Raw genomic sequence first — 25906 nt, 5'->3', positions numbered from 1 at the left:
CCTCCCGAGTAGCTGGGATTACAGGCATGCACCACCACGCCCGGCTAATTTTTTGTAGTTTTAGTAGAGACGGGATTTCTTCATGTTGATCAGGCTGGTTTCGAACTTCCGACCTCAGGTGATCCACCCGCCTAGGCCTCCCAAAGTGCTGGGATTACAGGCGTGAGCCACCTTGCTGGGCCGAGTTATGTCTTTAAAAATACATTTGATCGTGCTCTTCCCTGCTCACATTCAGAATAACATTCGCAGTCTTACTGTGTCTATAAGACCTCCTATATCCTGGTTGCTGGTTGCAGTTTGTACCTCATTTTCTACTGCACTTTCTCTCTCTCTTGCTGTGTTCCAGAAACACTTGTGATTCCTTGCACACTGACTGTGTTCCCAGTTCAGGCCTTTGCACTTGCTGTTTCTTCTTCCTGCTATTTCTCTTCCCCCAGAGAGCTGTACAGCTTGCTTGAACCTCATTCAAGGTTTCTGTTCAAATATCACATTATCAAGAGGGGCCTTCCCTTTTAACCCTCTTAAAAATAGAGCCCTCCCTAATTCACTTAATTTTTCTTCATAACATTCACCACTGTCCACGACTGTAGTGTATGCTTTTTATTACTTGACCCACCTGCTAGAATGTGAGCACCCTGAGGGTAGGCATTTTGTTGGTTTTGTTGTTTGATCTATTTTCAAAGCCAAGAATAGAGCCTGGGACACAGTAGAGTTTTAAAACATGACAAATAAATGGATGAATGAATGAATGAAAAAGCAAAATTTTCCATTGGGAAAGATAAAATCTTTTTTGGTAATAGTTGCAATGAGTTGAGATCTAAGTCTTTCCATTTTGCTATCATTATAAAAATTATCTTAGCTATTCTTGGCCCTTTCTTTTCCCATTTGAATTTTATGATCAATGTGTCAAGTTTCACATAGACCTGCACTGGAATTTTGATTGGAAATGCATTGAATTTATACATTCGTTTGACATGAACACCATCCATAAATATGGGATGTCTTTCTATTCAGGTTTAAAGTTTTTCAATAAACATTGGGTTTTTTTTTTTAAATGAAAAGTATGTACATGTTTTCCTAGATTTACTAGGTACACTCATAATTTTCTTTTTGTTGTTGTTCCCCTACAGTGAATAAGATCTTTTCCTTTTGCATTTTCTAATTGTTGGTGTATAGGAATAGTATTCATTTTTTATGTTGATCTTCTAAGAAGTTTTCTTAGTTGACTGTCTTGATTTGGGGAGGAGGGTAGGCAACTGAGGACTGTTTGTTTGGTTTCTTCGTCTTCTATTCTTATCCTTTCTGCACCTTATTCCATTGGCTTTATCTTACTGGTTGTAATAAAAGTAGTAGAGACAGGGTTTCACCATGTTGGCCAGGCTGGTCTCGAACTCCTGACCTCAGGTGATCCACCAGCCTCAGCCTCCAAAGTGCTGGGATTACAGGCCTGAGCACCATGCTGGCCATATTTCTATGTTCTTTATGTTTATTTGATTTATCTTCCTCTAAGTTCTTGAGTTGCATTTTAAGTTATTTATTTTTAAACTTTCCTGGTTTTAAATAAATATATTTAAAATATAATTTTCCTTCTAAATACTGATTGAGATGCATCATATAATTTAGTTTGCATTGTGATTTTTCTCTGTAATTCATGACTTTTTTCAGAGTTATTTTAAATTACAGTGATATGACTGTTTTCAAATTATCTTTTTACCTTTTGCTTTTGTATATCTAATTGGTCACATTGTGCTAAGAGAATGAGTTCCAGATAACATTGGTTTCCTGAAATTTTGTTCAGAGTTCTTTCTACAAGGTGTCATGTGAGAAACTCCTTTTCAAAATTAATGCTGGACTGTGAGGTCTGAAATCCACATTTGTTCATTCACTGCAGTGTTCCGAGCAGCCTGGGTGGCGCCTAGGGGTGCATGCCCAATGGTGTGATGGCAGCCAGTCTGTGTTTTCCACTGGAGAGCTCTCTAACAGCAAGGGCTGTGTCTGCCGCAGTCTTTTCTTCATCTTGGCCATCAGCAGCTTAACTTCAGTGATTAATTTTCCTCATGGGGTCATTTGCTTTTCTTTCCATGACTTTTTATTAACTACTGTGTAGTCTGGACATCCTTCTTTATACACTGTCTTGATTCAGTTTTTTAATGGAGAGAGGCCAGGTAGAAAGGGAAATAGAAAAACAGAACTCACTCTTGTTCACAATGAAAGTATTTTTTATAAAAACAAAAATAAAGCCTTAAGCAATTTTTCCACTTGTCTCATATGTGACTGTACAACCAGATTCCTAGAAAATGTCCCTGTTTTTCTCATTCTTCTCCCTGTGGTGTGGAAACAGGATCCCAGGTCTGAAGGACGAGAACTCTCAGGGCGCAGGTTAAAACTGGATGAAGGGAGCCCAGTGGCATCAGCTGGCTGTGCCCTGGTGGGTCACACAGCTAAGTTCAGCAAGAATAGAATTTAATTACATACTGTACACAATGGGATGGAATGAAAGACCGTTTTGAGGAAATAATAGTTTATCAAAGAAGTGGAGAAATGCCCATGGGAGAAGCACGTTCAGAGCAGGCACAGAGTGGATAGATTTCAGAAGGAATTTAGCTGTCACTGGTTCGAGGCCAGGCCACTCCCCTCTAAGCAGGCTCTGACAGCAAGGAGCTGCTAGGACCTGGATGTGTAGTGAAAAAACAAAGTGTTTGTCTGTGCCGAATTTCACAGTTTGCAAATCACTTTAATACAAACATGAGCTCCACCTCTCACGCCTATGGGAAAATGTTAATTGTGTTTATTTTGTGAAGTTGCATATTAGTTTAGTTTCACTGAGCCCAAAACTGTATAAAAACATGCATTCAGCCCCTCTACCACCTCCATACAACTTTACTTGCTAAAAATGTGTGACGTTCCGAAGTTCTAAAATGGCCAGGGTGACCAATCATTCCCAACCATTGCTAGAAATCAACGTGACCAATGGGGGCAAATGCAGCAATTGATACAATAACATCCTCATTTCTCCAAGTTTGGTTTGACAGTTCCTTTCACGCCTTCCCCCTTGGGTTGGTTCCCTAATAATGTCCCCCTACAGAACCTTCTTCCAGGTCCACTTGCCTCACTAAGGACTCACATGGACTGTGGGTTGGAGAGTTAGCCAGTCACTTACTCCCTCTGTGACCTTGGGCAAGGTGCTTAACTGCCCTTGGACCTCAGTTTACTCATCTGTGAAATGTATGATAGTAACAGAGTGGTGAAGAGCGAATGAGCTGAAGCAGTAGCCCTTAGAAGATGCACTGGCACATAATGGCATTTCCCTTTCCACAGCAGCCACTTGACCTCTCTAGCCTCTGTTTCCTGTGAAGTGGGGTTAGTAAAAGCTGTGCCCCCAAGAGCTCTTGTAAACGAGGGAGGCTTCTGTGGGAGGCAGGACAATCGTTCCTCCCAGACCTCCACAGCCTGACCCTTGGCACCTATGTCTCCTACATAACAAAGGGGATAAGGCTGCAGATGGAATTAAGGCTGCTCGTCAGCCACCTTAAGATGAGAGATTATCCTAGATTATCCAGCGGGCCCAATGTAAACAACAAGGGTCCTTATTAGTGGAGGCAGGAGGCAAGGGTCGGTGGCAGAGTGATGGGATGTGAGAAGGACTCAACCTACTATTGCTGGCCTTGAAGATGGAGGAAGGGGCCATAAGCCAAGAATTGCAGGCAGCCTCTGGAGGCCAGAAAATGCAAAGAAATGGACTCTGTCCTAGACCTTCCAGAAGGAACATTGCCCTCATGGCAGCTTGATTTTTGTTCAGCGAGACTCATTCAGACTTCTGGCCTCCAGAACTGTAAGATGACACATTAGTGTTGTTTTAAACACTAAGTTTGTGGTAACTTGATGCTGCAGTCTAGCAGGGTGCCTTGCTCAGGTAACCTCCTATATGTGACGCTGTCACCATGTTCATCACCATCACCATTGTGGGCCTAAGGCATACATAAGTGAAAGTTATCCCAAAGGTTCTCACAGTGGCTCATTCTGTAACACAGCCTCATTTTAAGACAGTCTGATCTCCATGATACATCACCTCCTCATCCAGACCACCCAGAGCATGTGGGAAGAACCACTCTTGAAGCTCCTCGGGCATGCTTAACCCTGCTAACCTGCGTCCTGTGTGCTGTGGGAAAGGCAGCAGCCCACCAGTGTCACCTCTGTTGGGATTGGTTCTACCCTCCCTATACAGAACTCACTGCTGGGCTTACTCCTTCCCCTCCTAAAACAGCTGCCTTTAAAAGGGGCATGGGTCTTGCTCTCTTTGTATTTTTCAAAGCTCTTGAACATGGTGAGTGCTCCATGAAAGTATTTGGAATGAAAAAATCCATGAAGAGAGTCTGTCAAAGCATAGCTGATGGAATGAAACAAGATATAACTGGATGAAGACATATATTGTGATGCCTTATTACTTCACTGGGGAAGGGAGGAGTCTTCTCCAAGCCACCCAACCACCTGGCAGCCCTGGCTCATGCAGCGGTCTCCAGTCTGGATGCGCTCTCACTGTCCATCAATGTGGAAATGAGGCAAAGCCTGCCAATCATACGATTTACTCCCTGAGGAGACCTGCACAGTCTCAAATACATAAACGCACACAGAATTCGTATTAGCTTCGGTCAAATCAATGACACAGAGATGCCATGTGTCATCAGGCACTGTGCTACATGCTTTACACAAACTCTTTGAGGCAGGTTCCATTATACTCCCATTTTGCCCATGAGGTAATTGTGGATTAAGATGGCCACGCCCCTTGCTCAGTTTCTACGTAATAAATGATTACACTGAAAATCTTTCCCAGGTCTGCTTGCCAGACCCCCTACCCCTGTCCTTTCCCAGTGTGCAGTCCCAGGCCCACGGGGAGGCCACAGCACGGTGTGTTTCCATGACGCTGGAGGCACCTCTATCCCATCCATCCACTTCTACCCACTGTCACTGATATGTATGCCAAACCAGGCATTTTGAAACTATTTAGAATCCAAAAATATAGCATGCACTCCAAACTTAATAATCTCCTTAGCAAATTCTGATCTGAGCATGTAGGTTTTCAAATGGATTCAAAAACAGCAGCCCAGATAACTTCGAAGTTCAATTTGAATAACCATTTTATATTGAATTAGTAAATCAGGAAAGATGAGTCATTAATCTAGCAAGATTCAATTGTTAAATTTACAAAATAAGGACTTTACTTCAAAAATCTTATTTAAATATTAGAATGTTATCCTGGTCTCTTTCATCGCTTTTATTAGACCTAAAAGAAATTTCACAAGATACAAGGGTTTTAATACTCAGACAGATTCAGTAAAACAAACAAGTAAGACAATATGTAACTCTAGGGCAACTGGCAAATTAATCATTTGGGATAAGGCTGGAGTTAGAATCTTGTCCAACATCTGAACTCTCCGAATGGTGATTGTGAATAACAGTCTGATGACAGAAAAACCTTGATTTTCATCCTGGTTTCCCATTTACTTGTTGCATGAACTGGAAAAATTAACAAAACTTCTTCGTACCTCAGTTCTTCTCACCTGCAAAACCAGGATGTCTGCTAAAATTGGCTGTTGGGTGGGTTAAGCAAAACAGGGTCCATAGTGCCTATGCAAGGTACCAGGCTCCTCAGAAGTCCTTGATGTCTGCTGGCTAAAAAGAAAAAATGAAAAACATACTGAAACAACACCCCTCTCTCAGTGATTGACAGGACAAGTAGGCAGAAAGGCAGCAAGTGCTGAGCAGACCTGAACACCACCATCAGCTAACTTGACCAAGGTGACATTTACAGAACACTTTGCTCAACAACAGCAGAATACAAATCTTTTAAAGTTCAAATGAAACATCTGCCAAGTTAGATCATATTTTGGGCCATTAAAACAAGCTTCAATAACATTCAAATGATTCAAGACACAGGATGTTCTCTGACCACAGCAGAATAAAATTAGAAATCAGTTACATAAGGACATCAGGAAAATCTCAAAATACATAGAAACTAAATAATATACTTCCAAGTCACCCATGAATCAAAGAATAAATCAAAAGGGAAATTAGAAAGTATTTTTATCTCAATAAAAATGAAAACATATCATTTTCATTCAGGGATGAATGCTAACGCAATACTCTGAGAGAAATCTGTAGCACTAAATGCCTATATTAAAAGAAGAAAGGTCTTAAATGACCTCAGCTTTTATGTGAAAGACTATAAAAAGAAAAACAACTTAAACTCAATGTAAACAGAAAAAAGTAAATAATAAATAAATAATAAAGATCAAAGCAGAAACCAGTGCTGTAGATAACAGAAAAAAAAAAAAAATAGAGAAAACGAATGAAACCAAAAGCTAGTTCCTTAAGAAGATCAATTAAATTGATAAGCCTCTAGCCAGGATGATCAGAATAACAACAACAACGCAGACACAAATTGCCAATATCAGGAATGAGAGAGGTGACAACACTACACTTTTTACAGATAAAGGATAAAATGGAAATATTATGAACAACTTATTCCTATACATTTCACAGCTGAGATGAAATAGAAAAATTCCTTAATAATACACATTACCAAAGTTATCTCAAAAAGAAATAGATAAGCTGTATAGTCCTATACTTCTTTAAAAATTGAATTCATAGTTAAAAAGTTTCTAATAAAAAACTTCAATTCTAGATGGCGTCTCTGGTGTATTCTATCAAATATTTAAGAAAGAAATAGTTCCAATTCTAGTCAAACCCATCCGGAAAACTGAAGCAGAGAGAATATTTCCAAATTTATTCTAGGAGGACAGCGTTATCCTGACACTAATATGAGATAAAGACATTACAAGAACAGTAACAAAAAAACAAAACCCAGGGTCCCCCATTGTCACTGGCTGCTTCTCCCTTGAGGAATTCTCCTCCAGGTCTCTCAGCTCCAGCTCTGATGCACCCTGATTTGCTCAGCAGCTGAGTCAGCCTGGCCCCAAGCCTAGCGCATCTCCACACCTGTTTGCTCATTTGCTTTTACTGGATTGTGAGATGGCTGAGGAATTTTTTTCTTCATACCCCAGTGCTGAGAACAGAGTAGGTATTTGGTAAATATTATAGGATTCAGTTTTGAAGCTGGGAGGTAGGTTGAACATAAGTGTTAGCAGAATCCAATTCAACCTGGAATGCTGTGATAAACATAGGAAGTCTAACAGGAATAATAATGAAGAACTGGATTTATGACCATGGAATAAATAGCACCATTATGGAGAGAAAGGTACAGGAGCAAAGACATTGCTCAGCAATAAAATTTAAGGATGGGTAGGGAGATGTTGAGACCTCCAAAGAGCCTACTGGTTGACACTTTTTTATTTTATTTTATTTATTTTATTTTATTTTATTATTTTATTATTTTATTTTATTTTATTTTATTTTGAGAAGGAGTCTTGTTCTGTCACGCAGGCTGGAGTGCAGTGGTGCAATCTTGGCTCACTGCAACATCCGCCTCCCAGGTTCAATCGATTCTCCCGCCTCAGCTTCCTGAGTAGCTGGGATTACAAGCATGCGCCATCACATTCAACTAATTTTTGTATTTTTAGTAGAGATGAGGTATTGCCATGTTGGCCAGGCCGGCCTGGAAATCCCGGCCTCAAGTGATCTGTCCACTTCAGCCTCCCAAAGTGCTGGGATTAGAGGCGTGAGCCACCGCGCCCGGCTGACACTTAAATTCTGACTATCCCAGATGATTAGTCTAAATTAATCATGATAATTCCATTTCACCATGATCAATTTAGGAATGAGTTTGAGGGAAAATATTCTTGGGGGCTTCTTGAAAAAGTTTCCTCATATCTAATGATAAGACCGAGGGAGATGGTCTCCTCCTTCCATGGACACTTCATCTTTGGATGTGATCCCTGGACCTGTAGCAGATATCCTGCAACCAAGCAGGGTGTCCTCCACCCTGAGGCAAAGCCAGCACACAGCAGAATGCAGAGATGGTATCTGCCCTACCTCTCAACTTCTGGTTTTGTAGATAACATATTTCCTTGCAGTTTCAGTCAATTAGGGTCATGTTTTACATCATTTACAGTCAAAATCATTGTAAAAGGTTATAAATAATAATATAATTGGGGGCTGCATTAGTATAAGTATAGTTTCTAAGGCAAGTGTGAAGTGTGAGAAATTAGTTAGGTAAAAGCCATGCTGCTGCTATAACAAAGAGCCCCCAGATTCCTCAGAGCAAAACAGGATCAAGGTTTATTTTTCACAGAAGCAGGGGAAAGTTGGCACAGTTCTCATCCTAGAAAGGCAGCTCTGTCATCTTCAGCACAAGGCTTCTAATCTTGCTCCAGGTATCACTTACACTTGGGAAAGAAAAAAGAGCGTGAAGAGGCACATGCCTGATGCCTTCAGGAGCAAGTTCAGAAGTAGGACACATTGCTCTCTGTAGGGGCTATGAGGAGCTGCAGGGGAGGTGGCGTCAGTGCCTGGGCAGTAGCTGGGGCCTGGACAAAGCTTGGGCAGTGAGGGAGAGACAGAGATGGATGCTGGTAGCCATCAACATTTAGCATAGAACATATTTTTCCTAATCATGGTACTCCTGGACTATTGTTTATCATTAAGAGGAGACACAAGAAGTACAAACAAGGCCAGAGGAGAATCACCAGGAGCCAACCAGCAGATGAGGTGACTCAAAGCCACGTCATGGGAGGATGGTGGTGGTGGGGGCTGATGGGGCTTAGGCTGGGGAAGGAAGACCACCAGGGCTGCCAAGGCAGGAGGAAGAACAAAACACTTCCTCGCATGTGTGAGAGATTATCGTGTGGAGATGTGGTTAAATGATTAATTTTGACTCCGGGGCAAAGACCTTCCATTTGGTGGAGTTTGCAGAGCAGGTTATGGCTCAATATCAGAAGGGAACAAAAGAATGATAGTAGTTGAAGTCACTCATGATTAGAATAAAGAAACGCCAGTGAGTCACATGGAGGAGATAATACAGACCTGGTGGCTCATCAAGGAGGTATTATAGCCCACAGACAGGTGAAGATGAAGAAAACATTTTCCCTTACAAACAATAATGCACCTGTATTTGATCTGCTGTAAAGGTCTTTGACCTATGATTTACCAACTTCCAGTCTGCTTAAGTCTAGTATAGAGATAAGGGCAATTGAAATGAGACTATGTATTACTGATATATAGGAGATTTATGATTTTAAAAGTCATCCTCATCTTTGTATGAGTTTCTTAGTCTCATAAGAATTTGAATTTCAGGACTGGCCTTCAGCACATGAATGTCTTCTCTGACCCAGCACGCTGTGAAACAGGCTTGGACACTGACTTCCCACTGACCTCAAAGGCAGTGCTCTTCTTGAACTGGACTTACTTCAAATGCAAGTCAGAACTTTCTATTCTGGAAAGAATTGTGCCCACAGAACAGACACTGGCAATATCCTTTTTAAAAAATGATGTTCAGCTAACAGGTTGTTATATTAGTAACTAAACTAGAAGTTCTTGTCCTATGGAGAGAATCTCAAGTCTTCGAAAACAAATTCTTTCCTGCCCTTCACTTAAGTAATTTATCTGCTCTGAAGAATGCCAAAAACACACCACTGTGCCCTGCCCAATGCCACACACATTTCCACTTATTTTTTAGGCTAAGCAGCAAATGTGGATCCAAAAGTGGAAGAAATCAGACACTGCTGATGGCAGATGTTTTGCCAATAGGTCAGATGGCTGCATGTTTTTAATCAAGCAGGCCCCATCACCTGAGAGCAGAGATCAAATTATCAAGGTGGTGTGTGTGGACAGCTTTTTGCAGCGACTGACTGGCAGGCTCAGTTTCCTTTGTCAATTTCTGTCTGGGATATGATGCTGTTCAAAATGCTGGTGAGACTTTTGTGGTTAAATTATGCTGAAACATGGTGTGTTTTGAGGAGCAAGTTGTCAGCCAACTCAATGATACCACCAGTGGGAGTAGTCCATAACTCACGCTCAGCTCTTGTATCTCTGTGGCTTGGTCAGATTCTCTAATTACTCTTCCACCCATATTTCTTGCTGGTATTCTCTACGGAGATATTTGGTTACTGATACAAACATATTACTCTTGTCCCAAATAACTCAGATTTTTTTAGCGTCTGAGAACGGCTCCACATTTACAGAGTCTAAGATGACACATGCTCTTCCCTCCACCCCTATTTGGGTTTTGGTCCAGCAGAAAGTGGGAACATATGGTGCGGGGCCCACAGATGAGGCCAAAATCTCATTAGGTAGAAATCTGAGCAATTCAGGATGTCCAAATACTGCAGAAGCTCAGATGCCTTCATGCTTTGGAGCTTTCATCTATAAAAGATACTTGGGGAAAGGATAAACCATGGGCTGAGTGGGAGAAAGGAGGTGCCCAGAAAGAGCACTTATTATGCACATTTGTGACTAGACTATTCTCTTGTTTGCTAGGAAAAATAATTAATATTTGCACTGGTTTTTAAGTTAATACCATTTTCAACTTATTGTAATTTTGTATGCTATAACAACCTCGTTATTTTTTAATTATTTTTTTTTTACTTTGAGATAATTGTAGAATTCACACACAGTTGTAAGACATAATACAGAACACTCCTATGTACCTTTTACCAGGTTTTCCTCAATGGTCACATCTTGCAAAATTACAAAACAACATCCCAGCCAGGATATTGACATTGATACAATTAACGTAAAGAACATTCCATCACCAAGATCCCTTCTGCTGTCCTTTTATAGATGCACCTAAGCCTTCTTCCTTCTTTCCTCACCTTCTTTTCATCCCTGACTCCTGGCAACCACGAACTGCTTCCCATGTCTATAATTTTTGTCATTTTAAGAATGTTATATTGGCCTGGAGCAGTGGCTCACGCCTGTAATCCCAGCATTTTAGGAGGCTGAGGTGGGTGGATGGCTTGAGGTCAGGAGTTTGAGACCAGCCCGGCCAACATGGTGAAACCCTGTCTCTACTAAAAATACAAAAATTAGCCAGGCTTGGTGGTGTGCACCTGTAGGCCCAGCTACTTGGGAGGCTGAAGCATGAGAATTACTTGAACCCGGGAGGTGGAGGTTGCAGTGAGCCGAGATTGTACCACTGCACTCCAGTTTCGGCAACAGAAGACTCCGTCTCAAAAAAAAAAAAGTTATAAATAGAATCATATAGTATGTAACCTTTTGAGTTTGGCTTTTTGCACTCACTCAGCTTAATTCTATGGGTGAATACCCAGGTGGCTGCGTGGATCAACAGTCTTTTTGTCTTTATTGCTTAGTAGCATTCCATGATATGAAGGGACCACAGTTTGTTTAACCATTCACTCAGTGAAAGCTATTTCCAGTTCAGAGGTGTCACAAATAAAGCTGCTGTGAACATTCATGTGCAGGTTTTTATATAAATCTAAGTCTTCACTTCTTTGGGATCTATGATCCAGATAATTTTTGGGCGATAAGTTTTCGTGTTTCATTTTATAAGAAACTGCCAAACTATTTCCCATAGTTGCTGTACCATTTTACATTCCCACCAGTCATGTATGAGTGACGTGGTCTCTGCATTCTTCCCAGCATTTGGTGTTGTCACTATTTTTTATTTTAGTCTTTCTAAGGTATGTAGTGATATATCATTATGGTCTTAATTTCCATTTCCCTAACGGCTAGTGATAGTCACATCTTTTCATGTGTTTGCCATCTGTACATCTTCTTCAGTGAAATGTCTGTTCATTTTTTTTGGTCCATTTTCTAATTAGATTATTTACATTTTTACTGTTGAATTCTGAGGCTTCTTTATATATTGTAGATACTAGTTCTTTGTTGAACATGCGGTCTGCAAATATTTCCCTTCAGTCTGTGGATTGTCCTTCCATCCTCTCAACAAAGTCATTTGCAGAACAAAAGATTTTTTTTTTTTTTTTTTTTGAGACAGAGTCTCACTCTGTTGCCCAGGCTGGAGTGCAGTAGCGTGATCTTGGCTCACTGCAAGCTCTGCCTCCTGGGTTCACGCCCTTCTGCTGCCTCAGACTCCCAAGTAGCTGGGACTACAGGAGTCTGCCACCACGCCTGGCTAATTTTTTTGTATTTTTAGTAGAGACGGGGTTTCACCGTGTTAGCCAGGATGGTCTCGATTTCCTGACCTAGTGATCCGCCCGCCTCAGCCTCCCAAAGTGCTGGGATTATAGGCGTGAGCCACCACACCCAGCCAGAAAAAAATTTTTAATTTTTAAAGTTCCAATTTCTGATTTTCTCCTGTTTTTTTTCTCCCCCAAATTTGACAGTTTCATGTTTTGCATAAAACATTGTTCATAATCCATTTTGAATTACTTTTGTATATAGTATGAGGTATAGGTCCAAGTTCTTTTTGTTTTCTTTTGCTTTTGGATGTTCAATTGCATCAGTAACATTGTCAAAAATGCTATTCTTCCTTCAATGAATTGCTTCAGCACCTTTGTCAAGATGAGTTTGGCATATTTGTGTGAGTCCATTCTGGGATCTCTATTCCTGGGATCTATTCTGTTCCAAGGATCTTTGTCTCTTCCCCTCTGTCAGGACCACATGGTGCTGATTGCTGTGGCTGCAGAGGATAGTATAACCACCTTCTGTGCAAGGCATCCAGTTCCTCCCCTCTCCACTCTGACCCAGCATCCAAGAAACCAGCTGCCTATGAGAGTTATAAATAATGTCACCCGCAGCTTTTGAAAAAAGATGCTCAACTTCTGCAGGGTGCAGGGTGTTGGTAAGTCCTTCAAAGGTCAGTGCATATTTCTAAACTTTAATAATCACATTTCCTTACTCCTGCCTGGCAACAGGACCAGGATGTTGGTCAAAAAAACGCAGTAACTTATGAAAGTAGAGACTGCAAGGAGGCCCTGGCAAGCACAAATTTCTGGAAAATTATTCAACTCAGGACAACTGCAGCAGAAAACTTTCCTAAGGTCTCTACTTTTTCAAGGACAAGGGCTAGTATTTCAGTAATACTTAAATTGATTCTAAACTAGCAAGAGAAGCCAGGAAGAAGGTCACCATGAGAAAAGAGTTCCTCCCTACAGTCCCAGAGATTTGTACAACCTCATTCTATATTTACTTGAATTCTGAAGATCAGATAGAATAAATCCCCACACTGGTGTAGTGAATGATGACATTGGTACACCCATGTGTGCTAGCTGTAACTTGGACCCTCTGTCTTCCACTCAAGAAAAGTCTACTGGGATAGTGGTTGAGTGAACATGGCTTTGAATAGGGAAACCCTTGAATCTGCTCTAATTTTTCCTCTCCTTGGTCCTACTTAAAACCAATTAATTGTCAAGCCTATCAACTATATGTTGAGTAATAAATTATTCAAGACATAGCTAAGAGTGCAAAACCAGTGGGAACTGCTGTACTAGATTTTACCAAAGATAGACAATCACTCCCAAACCGCGGGGGAAATGGATTCGATCTTTACTAAAGGTGTTGTGCTGATGACATGGATGAGGTATGTCTTCGGGGATTCTTACGTGATTTTATCCCTTGGGAATGAGTCACTTACCTGAGGAGGAGGCAACAGGAGCTCCTGACCTCAGAGGCTCTCCTACATTCCTGCGTTCTGTAACTTAGAAAGCCATTGGGAGTATACATTGATGGCTATATAGCATTTTAGGGAAGCCCCACTGGCATTTCTATTTAAAAGTATTATTTAAAATGGCAAAAAAATCATCTTTTGTTATTACTTGATCTTTTCCACAGTCAAATACTCAATCTACTTGTTTTATAATTTTAGTGATAATCAACATGTACTAACATACAAACATCATTCTTATAAAAGCATTTATAAATTAAGATCTACACAGAGTAAAAAAGAAGGGTTTGCTAATTTTTTGAGTATTTTGTTTTGCTTTTGTCAGATTAGTGAAACTACATTTTTCAAAAAGCTGAAATTAATGGAAAACTGTAATACTTTCTTCAAATATTTACATCTGCTTAAATGTATTTGTTATGGGTTGAATTGTTCTTCCTCCAGAACAAAAAAGGCACCAGTGAATGTGATCTTATTTTGCTGATGATCAAGTTAAGATATGGTAATTAGGGTGGGTCCTAATCCAATATGATTGTGTTGTAAAAAGAGAAAATTTGGACACCCAGGGAGAATGCCCTGTAAAAATGAGAACTACACTGCCACAAGCCAAGGAGCTAAGAAGCTGGAGAGAGGCCTGGAACAGATCCTTCACCAGGGCCTTCAGAGGGAGCGTGGCCCTGCTGACACCCTGACCTTGGACTTCTGGCCTCCAGACTATAAGAGAATAAATTTCTGTTTGTGGCACTTTGTCATGGCAGCCCTAGCAAACTAATGCAGTATTTTACATATTCTTTTGAGAATAATTGTAGTTTGCAAGACTCCAATTGAAATAGAAACCTCAAAAAGAAGCCAGCTGACAGTGTATTTTAGTCCTTGAGAATTCAACTTTCTTGAACCCTGCTAGGAGACAATTTGGCCCAAGTAAATGAATTATGTGTTCACAGTCATACAGAAGCCCTGGTTTATATCCTTAGTGCCTCGAGTGCCATTCTAGCACACATCTAAATAAAAGGGATTAACAATAATATTTCAACTTCATTGGAGCTATGTCTGCCAGGAAGGAATGAATCAGCAGCCACAAAAACATTCCTGCTTGTGAAGTCATCCCGGGAAGACTTAGTATAATCCATGAAAGCAGAGAGAATTCATTTCAGAAGGCTGTCTGCTCCAACATTTCTCTTTAGGTTTTAAGCTATTCCCACTTCTAATATATTAAGAATTTGTAAGCCATATCTAGTTCTTTTAAATTTAATTAGCTTTTCTTGTGATGCCCATCATGGGAAAAATTCCAAGACATACGTAAAAACATAGAAAAGCTTAGAAAAAACAATGAGAACCATGAAAACAAATCATATCTTACAACTGTGACCCTATCATTTTGTCACCTCTTTACTTGAGTAATACAATAGCTTCTTTTTTTTTTTGAGATGGAGTTTTACTCTTGTTGCCCAAGCTAGAGTGCAATGGTGCTATCTTGGCTCACTGCAACCTCCATCTCCCAGGCTCAAGTGATTCTCCTGCCTTAGCCTCCCAAGTAGCTGGGATTACAGGTGCCCACCACCATGCCCGCTAATTTTTTTGTATTTTTAGTAGAAACGGGGTTTCACCATGTTGGCCAGGCTGGTCTCGAGCTCCTTACCTCAGGTGATCTGCCCACCTCGGCCTCCCAAAGTGCTGGGATTACAGACATGAGCCACTGCGCCCAACCCACAATAGCTTCTTTTTAAAAGCGTTTCACTTGGAAATAATTTTAAACTTAACAAGAAAGTTACAAGAGTAATTCAGAAGCACTCAGCTACCCTTTCCAGAGCCATCTATTAGCATGTTCCCATGCTTGCTTTATTAGTCGCCCTTTTCTATCCATATACATCACCCACCACTTCTTTTTGCTCAATAACAGTTCACTAAATATTTACTGAGTGCTGGGCTCTGTGGAAGCCACACTGGTGGAGAGAAAGTCATGAGAACTCAGCTAGCAAGGGCAGAACCAGGATGTGAGAGCAGGTGAAAATGATCATTTTTAGTTAAGTCCAGGAATATACTGGTCCTTAACATCCTGAATGAAGTCTGGGAATTATGGGGTGCATTCTTCCTGAGCATACCTCATTTGAACTTGATGTTTGCATCCTTACTGATCCCTCTCGGCTTCACATGAAGAAACACATCATAACATAGGTCCAAGTGGATACAAAAGTTGCTCAGGTTTTTGTCCATAATTTTGAGATTTGTATCTTCCAAGTTCCAGGAATATAATGTTTTCTGAGTGGACATAGTTCATGTTCAAGTCAGTGTTGTTCATCTTTGGATCCCCAGCCTCTAGAATTGTGCTTGGCACAAAAATACTTGAGGAATGCATGAAATGTGAAAGTGTTAATAGTCTCTATTAAAGCTATAGAGAGCACTTACAGCATGCAGACACAAACTCCTTTAACTCCTTTACCTCTCTCAGCGGTCTCATGGGAGAGGCTCTACTACTGTCCTCCTTTTACAGAGTAGGGTGTAAAGACACGAAGAAGTTAAGTTGCTTTCCTACAGTCACCCAGCCAGTGGTTAAAACTGAATCACACTCCACAGCTGCTCAACCCTCAGACCTGCATGACCTCCATGTTTATCAGCAGGAGTTGGGGCATCTCTAGGGCATCATACTTTCTGCATGTTCAGGCCGAGTTTATATTTCCTTTTTTTTTTTTTTTTTTGAGATGGAGTCTCACTCTGTCACCCAGGCTGGGGTGCAGTGGTGCAATCTAGCCTCACTGCAACCTCTGCCTCCCGGGTTCAAGCGATTCTCCTGCCTCAGCCTCCTGAGTAGCTGGGATTATAGGCGCCCATCACCACACCCGGCTAATTTTTGTATTTTTAGGAGGGACGGGGTTTCACCATGTTGACCAAGCTGGTCTCGAACTCCTTACCTCAAGTGATCCACCTGCCTCGGCCTCCCAAAGTTCAGGAATTACAGGTGTGAGGCACCATGCCTGGCCAATATTTCATTTTAAAAAGCCCCTTCTAGCCAGTTTCTTCCTCAAGGATTCAGACTTAGTGTTCAGATACATTGCATCACCCATTAGAAAACGCTGAAGTCAATGAAGATTCAGTAAGTTTACAGAACCCAACTATAATTACAAAAACTTCTAGATTTGAGGGAGCTCAGTAAATTTCTTTGACAGTCATCTGTGACGGGGGCTATGTAAATGCACTGGGAAAAGCTAAGTATTCTAAATCTTCTCATTATTCTACAACTTGGCAAGTTAAGGGAAGAAGCTGAGAGAAAATTCACCCTCTTGATGGCTTCCTGCTCCTAAGTAACACTGACTGGCAGAGTTCAGAGCACAAACCTTGCTGAAAAGAGTGGCTGTGGACTGTGGCACACCAGTCTTCACAAATTGTGTTGGGGACCCCAGATGTGAAAGGGAATGCAGATTTTCCACAGTTATAAAAAACATCTCATCTTCCTCCTGGCAGGTAGGTGCCAAGGAATTACACTGAAAAAAACAAAGGCAAAAATCCTCTAGGAGAGACTGTGCCCTGAGGTCAGGCGTTCCCTTCTGGATGTTCCTGCCTTACGCAATGGTATTCACAAAAGCAAATCAAGAGGAAAATATGTGGAGGAAAAACCCTTCTGACATCTCTAAATTGCATCCACTGCCTAGTGGCCCAGCCAGTTCCTGCAAAGTGGTGAGTCATCGCAGTAGAGAAGAGGCCCGAGCAGGGAGCAGGGCAAGAGCTCAGAGGTCCTTCTGCCCAATCAGCAGCAGCCCCCAGCGGGGAGCTCTCCTCGGGGTCCAGGGCTACATAGCTGAGAGGCCACAGAGTGCCAAGAACCGTTAAGGGAGCCGAGCTGGCAAGGGGGAAAAGGTGGGGGTTGGCAACTCACCGCATTTTGTTGCCATGAGTCACTTAAAAAATACAAAGAACAATATGATTTGTAGGTGGTTATTGATAGCTCCAGGCATCCAATCCTTCTAGTTTATAAAGATACAAATCTTAATTATTAACGGTTAAGATGAAGAAACAAATCCCTTGAAGTTAGGAAATTCCAATGAATTGTTTCCTCAGATCCCTTCACACAAAAGAGGGTCTGTTCTGTAAAGTCCAGCTTGCTTGGCCTATTCCAAGACCAATGACATTCCTGGTTCTTTCCCAGGGAGGCCAGCTAAACTCATGTTGCAGAAACTTGAGTTCTGCAGGCAGAAACCCACCTGGGAGCCAGGTGAGAGAGACCCACCTTGGCAGCATTAACTTTTTGCCAAACATACTTTTGATAAATACCTCATAAAGTGATAGTACAGAAAGCATTGTGTTTTCCTGTGGATTGCATTGCTGCTGAAAATGTCCCACTCATACACAAGAAAAGTAAGTCATAAGGGCAAAGACAGCACCGACAAGCCTCCGCCATCATTTGAGGGAAATTCTTTTCTTAGCCATAGGAAATTAGTATAGATTACTATGTGCTGTAACTGTATAAGGACTCACAATAGTGTGTGTTGTGTATATAAAAGACTGCTCAACCATATTATAAATTTAAAGCTCTTGCTAGCTATACGAGCTATAAAATATATAAACAAATTAAGTGGGTTTATAGGAAAGAGATGAGCCATACGCCTTTAAAATGCTGTGGTGGGACTTTGTTTTCATTTGCTTTTTGAGACAGGTTTTCACTCTGTTTCCCAGACTGGAGTGCAGTGGCATAATCACGGCTCACTGCAGCCTTGACCTCCCCAGCTGAAGTGACCCTCCCACCTCAGCCTTCCAAGTAGCTAGGACTAGAGGTGTGTGCCACCACACCTGGCTAGTTTTGTATTTTTTGTACAGACAAGATCTCCTCATGTTGCCCAGACAGGTCGCAAACTCCTGGGCTCAAGTGATCCTCCAGCCTCGGACTCCTGATGTGCTTGTATTGTAGGTGGGAGCCGCTGTGTCTGGCCTGTTGTAGGACTTTTGAATTGACAATCTTTTTGTCCTTAACCTTAGTAGTAAAGGCTCTGATGTTATATTATTAAATATAATACTGACATTTAACTTCAGCTATATTCCTATTTTAAAAAAAAAATCAATTTCATTTTTATTAAGAATATGTTTTAAAAATTAGGAATGAATGTTGAATTTTATCAAATGCAACCATGGAAAAAATAAAATGATCGTTTCCTCCCTGTTTGGTGAAGGTTATTAATATATTCTTATTTTATTTCATTTATTTTTATTTATTATTTATTTCATTTATGTTTATTTTATTCATATATTTTTATTTTATTTATTCTATTGCCCAGGCTGGAAATGCAGTGGTGCGATCTCTGCTCACTGCAACCTCCACCTTCCAGGTTCAAGAGATTCTCGTGCCTCAGCCTCCTCAGTAGTGGGGATTACAGGCGTGCACCATGCCGGGCTAATTTTTGTTGGCCAGGCTGGTCTCGAACTCCTGGCCTCAAGTGATCCACCTGCCTTGGCCTCCCAAAGTGCTGGGATTACAGGTGTGAGCCACCACACCCAGCCCATTTATATATATATATTATAAATTTTTTTAATTTAAAAAAATGTATATATATATATATATACATTTTTTTAATTTAAAAAAATTTTTTTTGAGATGGAGTCTCGCTCTGTCACCCAGGCTGGAGTGCAGTGGCGCAATCTCGGCTCACTGCAAGCTCTGCCTCCCAGGTTCAAGCCATTCTCCTGCCTCAGCCTTCCGAGTAGCTGGGAATACAGGTGCCTGCCACCACGCCCGGCTAATTTGTTTTGTATTTTTAGTAGAGATGGGTTTTCACCGTGTTATCCAGGATGGTCTTGATCTCCTGACCTCGTGATCCACCCGCCTCGGCCTCCCAAAGTGCTGGGATTACAGGTGTGAGCCACCGCGCCTGGCCTATGAATAGATTTTTAATATTAAAACATTTATATCCTGATCTAATACTCATATGATCATGGGATATAATCTTCTTAATCTGCTGCTGGATTCTATTTGTTAATGTTGTATTTAGATTTTTGGTATCAAAAATCAATAAGACTGACGTGTAGTTTTATTTTTAATTTGGAATATTTTGTCCAGTTTTAGTAAATAAATTGCTTGTTTCATAAAAACACATTCAGAAGCTTTTCTTCTGTCTCTGCTGTGGCACAGTTTGAAGATCGTTCTGGACTTACATGCTTCTTAATAGTTTGGTGTATTTTCTCTGTGAAGCCATCTGGGACTGGTGCTTTTGGAGGGATAGAACTTCAAATACTGTTTCAGATTTCTGTCTCTACTCAAGTCAGTTTGTTGCATAATAAACAATGATAACTGTTCTCTCCTTCCAAAATTTTATAATTTATTTAATTTCCTTAAGGTTATTTTCTGTTTCTCATTTTTATTTTGTGTATGAATTGTACTCACTTTGTTCATCATATTTAGATATGTTAGCCAATAATTTGTCAATTTAATTGTTTGTAAAAAGAATCACCTCTTGGATTACTTCATTTTGCTGTTGATTTCATTAAATTATACTTTCATCCTTTCAACTTCTTTCCTTCTGTTTTGCTTAGTGTGTGTGTCTGTGTGTATATTTTTGTGTGTTGTGAATTTTTCCTATTTGAGTTGAACACATACTTAGTTTACTTTTATTTGTTGTTGCTCCACGTTATATACCATGGGTTTTCATCTGTCAGTGCTTTCTGCTAAGCATTAATTAGCAGTATATATTGTCCTTTGTTTGTTTTAATCCTATCATTCAAAAATAACAATACATACCTTATGGTTTAAATATAAATACATACAATTATCTTTCTTCTAAAATTTTTAATTAAATTCTTTCATTTTTATGTTACAAATACAGTAAATACTATCCCATTTTTTTCTCCTCTATATAAATCCTCTATTTCATTTTATTTATTAATTTATTTTTGAGGCACAGTCTCACTCTGTTGCCCAGGCTGGAGTGCAGTGGTGTGATCTCGGCTCACTGCAACCTCTGCCTCCCAGGTTCAAGCAATTCTCTTGCCTCAGCCTCCCGAGTAGCTGGGAATACAGCCACGTGCCATGACGCCCAGCTTATTTTGTGTATTTTTAGTAGAGACACAGTTTCACTGTGTTAGCCAGGATGGTCTTGATCTCCTGACCTTGTGATCCGCCTGCCTAGGCCTCCCAAAGTGCTAGGATTACGGGAGTGAGCCACTGCACCTGGTCCAATTTTATTTTATTTTTTACAAAATTGGTCATTATATTTTCTTTTCTTGAAAATTATGTTTTTCCTATCATTTGCCCAATTTTCATATGCACATTTAAACAGTTTTTTTTATAATTAAAACAATAATAATAATTGCTAAATAACTCAAATAATTTTTTTTTTTGAGACACAGTCTCATTCTGTCGCCCAGGCTGGAGTGCAGTGGTGCGCTCTTGGCTCACTGCAAGCTCTGCCTCCAGGGTTCATGCCATTCTCCTGCCTCAGCCTCCCAAGTAGCTGGGACTACAGGTGCCTGCCACCACGCCTGGCTAATTTTTTTGTATTTTTAGTAGAGACAGGGTTTCACTGTGTTAGCCAGGATGGTCTCAATCTCCTGACCTCGTGATCCGCCCACCTTGGCCTCCCAAAGTACTGAGATTACAGGCGTGAGCCACCGCGCCTGGCCACAACTTAAATAATTTTAACTCACTTGGAGATGACTTGATTTTCAGGGGTAGGAGGTATCTGGGTGTCAGTAGGATTATCTTTTTTTAAGTCCAGCGACTTTATTAGGGTGTGTTTTATTTTTTATTTTTATTTTTTCTGTTTTCTGGTCCTTTTTTTTTTTTTTTGAGACGTGGTCTCGCTCTGTCACCTAGGCTGGATCACCGCTCACTGCAGCCTCTACCTCTTGGACCCCAGTAATCCTTCCATCTCAGCCTCCTGAGTAACTGGGACCACAGGTTTTTGTTTTTGTTTTTTCTTTGGAGAGGTAGGGTTTCACTATATTGCTCAGGCTGGTCTTGAACTCCTGGGCTCAAGTGATCCTCCTGCCTTGGCCTCCCAGATGCTGGGATTATAGGCATGAGCCACTACACCCACCCATGTTCTAGTTTTAATAGATGTGAATCAGTTTCTTCCATGGGACACAGTTCCTTTTTAAATATATAGGTCTATATCTCTTTTCCAGTAAAGTCCTTTAAAATTATATTTTAAAATATTTTTTTCTGTTCAAATTTCCTGGGGTTTTTTAGGGGAGACACTAATTATAGATACCCTTTCCGTGTCTTACGCACATTCTTCCTGGTCTGATTTCCATGTGTATTACTTTTCCTAAAATCAATTTTAACTTTTTTCTTTTGCAGAATTTTCTCAAATATGTCATCCATATAGTTTATTCTCTTTTCTGTGAATCCATTTGCTTTATTTTTTTCTTTTCCATTTCTTTCCTCAACTCTGTTAATTCATTGTCTTTTTATTTCATCTTGGAGTTCTTTCATCTTGGCTTCAAACTGTCATTTCAAAGAGACATTTTTTTTTCCCATTAACTTACCTTTTGTGTGGAGAACATCTTGGTTACAATTTTTACCTGTTGATGACAATTGTTTTCAAAGTTTTACCCTTCATCTTCACTTTTGGTCATTTTTACATACTGCTTTTTCCTGAAGCAGATTTGCATAGATCCAATAACTACTTGCTTTTATTATTACTACTCCTCTCTACATGTGGAAGTTCATCTTTTCATAAAGGGTGTTCTTCCCTGGGTTGTTGTGAATTAGGGCCCTGGAAGGGCTGGGGCAGAGAGCTTATAGCGGGTACCTCATGTTCTCCTCTGCCTTCAGAGAGCTCCTTCATTGCCACTCAGTCATGTGAACATGACTGCTCTGGGCCAGCACAGTATCTCTCTGGATCTCAGGGAAGTTACCACTGGAAGCTATTTCTCACTGGGGCACAGAACTCATCTTTCTTTTTCACTGTGTACCTGGCACATGGTGTGTCTATTTGTGTTGATTTTTCTATAGTTTTTTTTTTCTTTCTTTCTTTTTTTTTTTTTTTTTTTGAGACAGAATCTCGCTGTCGCCCAGGCTGGAGTGCAATGGCGCGATCTTGGCTCACTGCAGGCTCTGCCCCCTGGGGTTCACACAATTCTCCTGCCTCAGCCTCCTGAGTAGCTGGGACTACAGGCGCCCGCCACCTCGCCCAGCTAATTTTTTGTATTTTTAGTAGAGACGGGGTTTCACTGTGTTAGCCAGGATGGTCTCGATTTCCTGACCTCGTGGTCTGCCCGCCTCGGCCTCCCAAAGTGCTGGGATTACAGGCGTGAGCCACCACGCCTGGCCGATTTTTCTATAGTTTGCAAGTAGTGTGACTCTAGGTCTGTGAACCACCAATAGTTCCTCCTCTACGCAGCCACATCAACAAACAGCTTCCTACAAAGACGACTTCCTGCATGTTTTGTCCTTCAGTCCTATGCCCCAGGAACTCTGTGGCATTAGGGTTCAGGGAGATTCCTTAAACTCCTTTGTGCTCTATAATCTTTTCTTCCAAACCAGGGGCCTTTGTTGGCTCCTCCATATACAGTGTCTAACTTGGAGAATTCTGTGTGCTCTTGGAAATGAGAGCTTCCTATCTCCTTTTGGTCTAAGTTTTACTCTTCTTGGCATCCATTCTTGGGATTACTGGTCATATTCTGGGCCATAGATTCCTGTTTCTTTTTGTTTCTGGGAAGATCGGGTTTCCATTTCTGTTTCTCAGTCTCCTTGTTGATTTCAGTTGTAATCAGAAATAAGGGGCAGATAGATATTTATGCTACCATTTTAAACTGGAAGTCACATCATGAACTTTAAATTATTAAGTGGTTCTTTAGTTCTGGCCAGAGCATATCTTATCAGCTGTATGATATCTAGAGAATATTTACGCAAATGGACCTTATAATTTGGAAAAACAACTATTCCAAAACTTCTTTAGAACTTAAATTGCTATAAAGAAAGTTGACATAAATAATTTTGCATGGTCTTACCTCAGTAGCTTGGTAACTAGAAATGTCCACCAAGGGACTCTCTTCTGTCCTTGCCTCCCCTGTGCTGTTGGATATTTTTTCCAGAAGGGGGAGTTGTAGGCTGTCGGACAAACCATTAATCTTCATCAGAAGTTCGTCTAACAGATTTGCAAATTCATCCAAGTAGTAATTCTGAAGAGAAGAAAATTAGATTAGTAAATGCATTCAAGAATCTCATTATCCCTCTTTCCTCATTATGTGAAGCACTTAGGGGTATCATCTGCAGACAGTATTGGGCTGTGTTAGGAAACATGCTGACTCTGCCTGCAGTTAGAAGACCTGGGTGTTGGGCCTACTCTTATGTCTCTATATCTCAGTTGCTTCAGTAATAATGTACATATACAGATATGCATGTAAACGCTACAGTTAATAATGCCTACATAAAAAAAAACTATTGAATGGATTTAAAGGCAATAATGCATCTTGCTGCTATGGGAAAATGAGGTTATTCTTTCATCCCTTCAATTAATAAATCTTTATTGAGCACTATTAAAAAAATAAGGCAATAATGGATGGGGAAGCACATGACAGAGAATAAAGCCCTATCAAAACGTACAGTACCGTGATTACATATGACTGCCTTCAGAACCTCACTGGATGATGCTTAAATATCAGCTGATATGGTTTGGCTGTGTCCCCATTCAAATCTCAACTTGAATTTTATCTCCCAGAATTCCTATGTGTTGTGGGAGGGACCTAGGGGGAGGTAATTGAATCATGGGGGCTGGTCTTTCCTGTGCTATTCTTGTGATAGTGAATAAGATCTCATGAGATCTGATGGCTTATTGGGTGTTTCCACTTTTGCATCTTGCTCATTTTTCTCTTGCTGCTGCCATGTAAGATGTGCCTTTCACCTCTTGCCATGATTCTAAGGCCTCCCCAGCCATGTGGAACTGTAAGTCTAATTAAATCTCTTTTTGTCCCTAGTACCTGAGTATGTCTTTATCAGCAGCTTGAAAATGAACTAAAACAGTAAATTGGTACCAGTAGAGTGGGGTGTTGCTGAAAAGATACCCAAAAATGTGGAAGCGACTTTGGAACTTGATAACAGGCAGAGGTTGGAACAGTTTGAAGGGCTCAGAAGAAGACAGGAAAATGTGGGAAAGTTTGGAACCTCCTAGAGACTTGTTGAATGACTTTGGCAAAAATGCTGAGAGTGACAAGAACAATAAAGTCCAGGCTGAGGTGGTCTCAGATAGAGATAAGGAACTTGTTGGGAACTGGAGCAAAGGTGACTCTTGTTATGTTTTAGCAGAGACTGGTGGCATTTTGCCCCTGCCCAGAGATTTGTGGAACTTTGAACTTGAGTGAGATGATTTAGGGTATCTGGCAGAAGAAATTTCTAAGCAGCAAAGCATTCAAAATGTGACTTGGGTGCTGTTAAAAGCATTCCATTTTAAATGGGAAATGGAGCATAAAAATCAAAGAAATTTGCAGCCTGACAATGCAGTGGAAAAAAAAAAAAACTCATTTTCTGGGGAGAAGTTCAAGCCAGCTGCAGAAATTTGCATAAGTAGCAAGGAGCCTAATGTTAATCCCCAAGGCCATGGGGAAAATGTCTCCAAGCTATGTCAGAGACCTTCACAGCAGCCCTTCCCATCACAGGCCTGGAGGCCAAGGAGGAAAAAGTGGTTTAGTGGGCTGGGCCCTGGTTCCCTGTGCTGTGTGCAGCCTAGAGACTTGGTGCTCTGTGTCCCAGCTGCTCCAGCTATGGCCGAAAGGGGCCAATGTACAACTTGGGCTGTGGCTTCAGAGAGTAGAAGCCCAAAGCCTTGGCAGCTTCCATGTGGTATTGAGCCTATAGGTGCACAGAAGTCAGGAATTGAGGTTTGGGAACCTCAGCCTAGATTTCAGAAGGTGTATGGAAATGCCTGTATGCCCAGGCAAAAGTTTTCTGCAGGGGCGGGGCCCTTATGGAGAACTTCTGCTAGGGCAGTGTGGAAGGCACCTAGTGGAGCTGTGAGAAGAGGGCCACCGTCCTCCAGACCCCAGAATGGTGGATCCTTTGCACTGTGAGAAGAGGGCCACGTCCTCCAGACCCCAGAATGGTGACAACTTGCACTGTGCACCTGGAAAAGCCACAGACACTCAATGCCAGCCCATGAAAGCAGCCGGGAGGGAGGCTGTACCCTGCAAAGCTACAGGGGCAGAGCTACCTAAGACCATGGGAACCCACCTCTTGCAGTATGACCTACATGTGAGTCCTGGAATCAAAGGAGATCATTTTGGAGCTTTAAAATTTGATTGACCTGCTGGATTTTGGACTGGTATAGGGCCTGTAACCCCTTGGTTTTGGCCAATTTCTCCCATTTGAAACAGTTGTATTTACCCAATACCTGTACCCCCATTGTATCTAGGAAGTAACTAGCTTATTTTTGATTTTACAGGCTCATA

At 41.1% G+C, this 25906-nt stretch overlaps 1 protein-coding gene across 2 annotated transcripts in view; it reads right to left on the bottom strand.

The window, feature by feature from the left end:
* Positions 1–5155: 5155 nt before the first annotated feature.
* The window catches only part of PKD1L1 (polycystin 1 like 1, transient receptor potential channel interacting), a 183584-nt gene continuing 162833 nt past the window's right edge, over positions 5156–25906 (bottom strand). The window contains exons 56-57 of one of the 2 annotated variants that reach the window (XM_030796568.1): positions 23474–23644; positions 5156–5670 (exon numbers count right to left, since the gene is read on the bottom strand). In XM_030796568.1, coding sequence (XP_030652428.1) covers positions 5647–5670; positions 23474–23644 — 195 coding nt within the window. In that variant the 3' untranslated portion in view covers positions 5156–5646. The remainder of the gene's footprint in view (positions 5671–23473; positions 23645–25906) is intronic. The other variant, XM_030796567.1, reaches the window with a different exon arrangement.

This window comes from Nomascus leucogenys, chromosome 17 (assembly GCF_006542625.1).
Source record: "Nomascus leucogenys isolate Asia chromosome 17, Asia_NLE_v1, whole genome shotgun sequence".
NCBI lineage: Eukaryota > Metazoa > Chordata > Mammalia > Primates > Hylobatidae > Nomascus > Nomascus leucogenys.
This window is presented reverse-complemented; position numbering and strand designations above follow the sequence as displayed.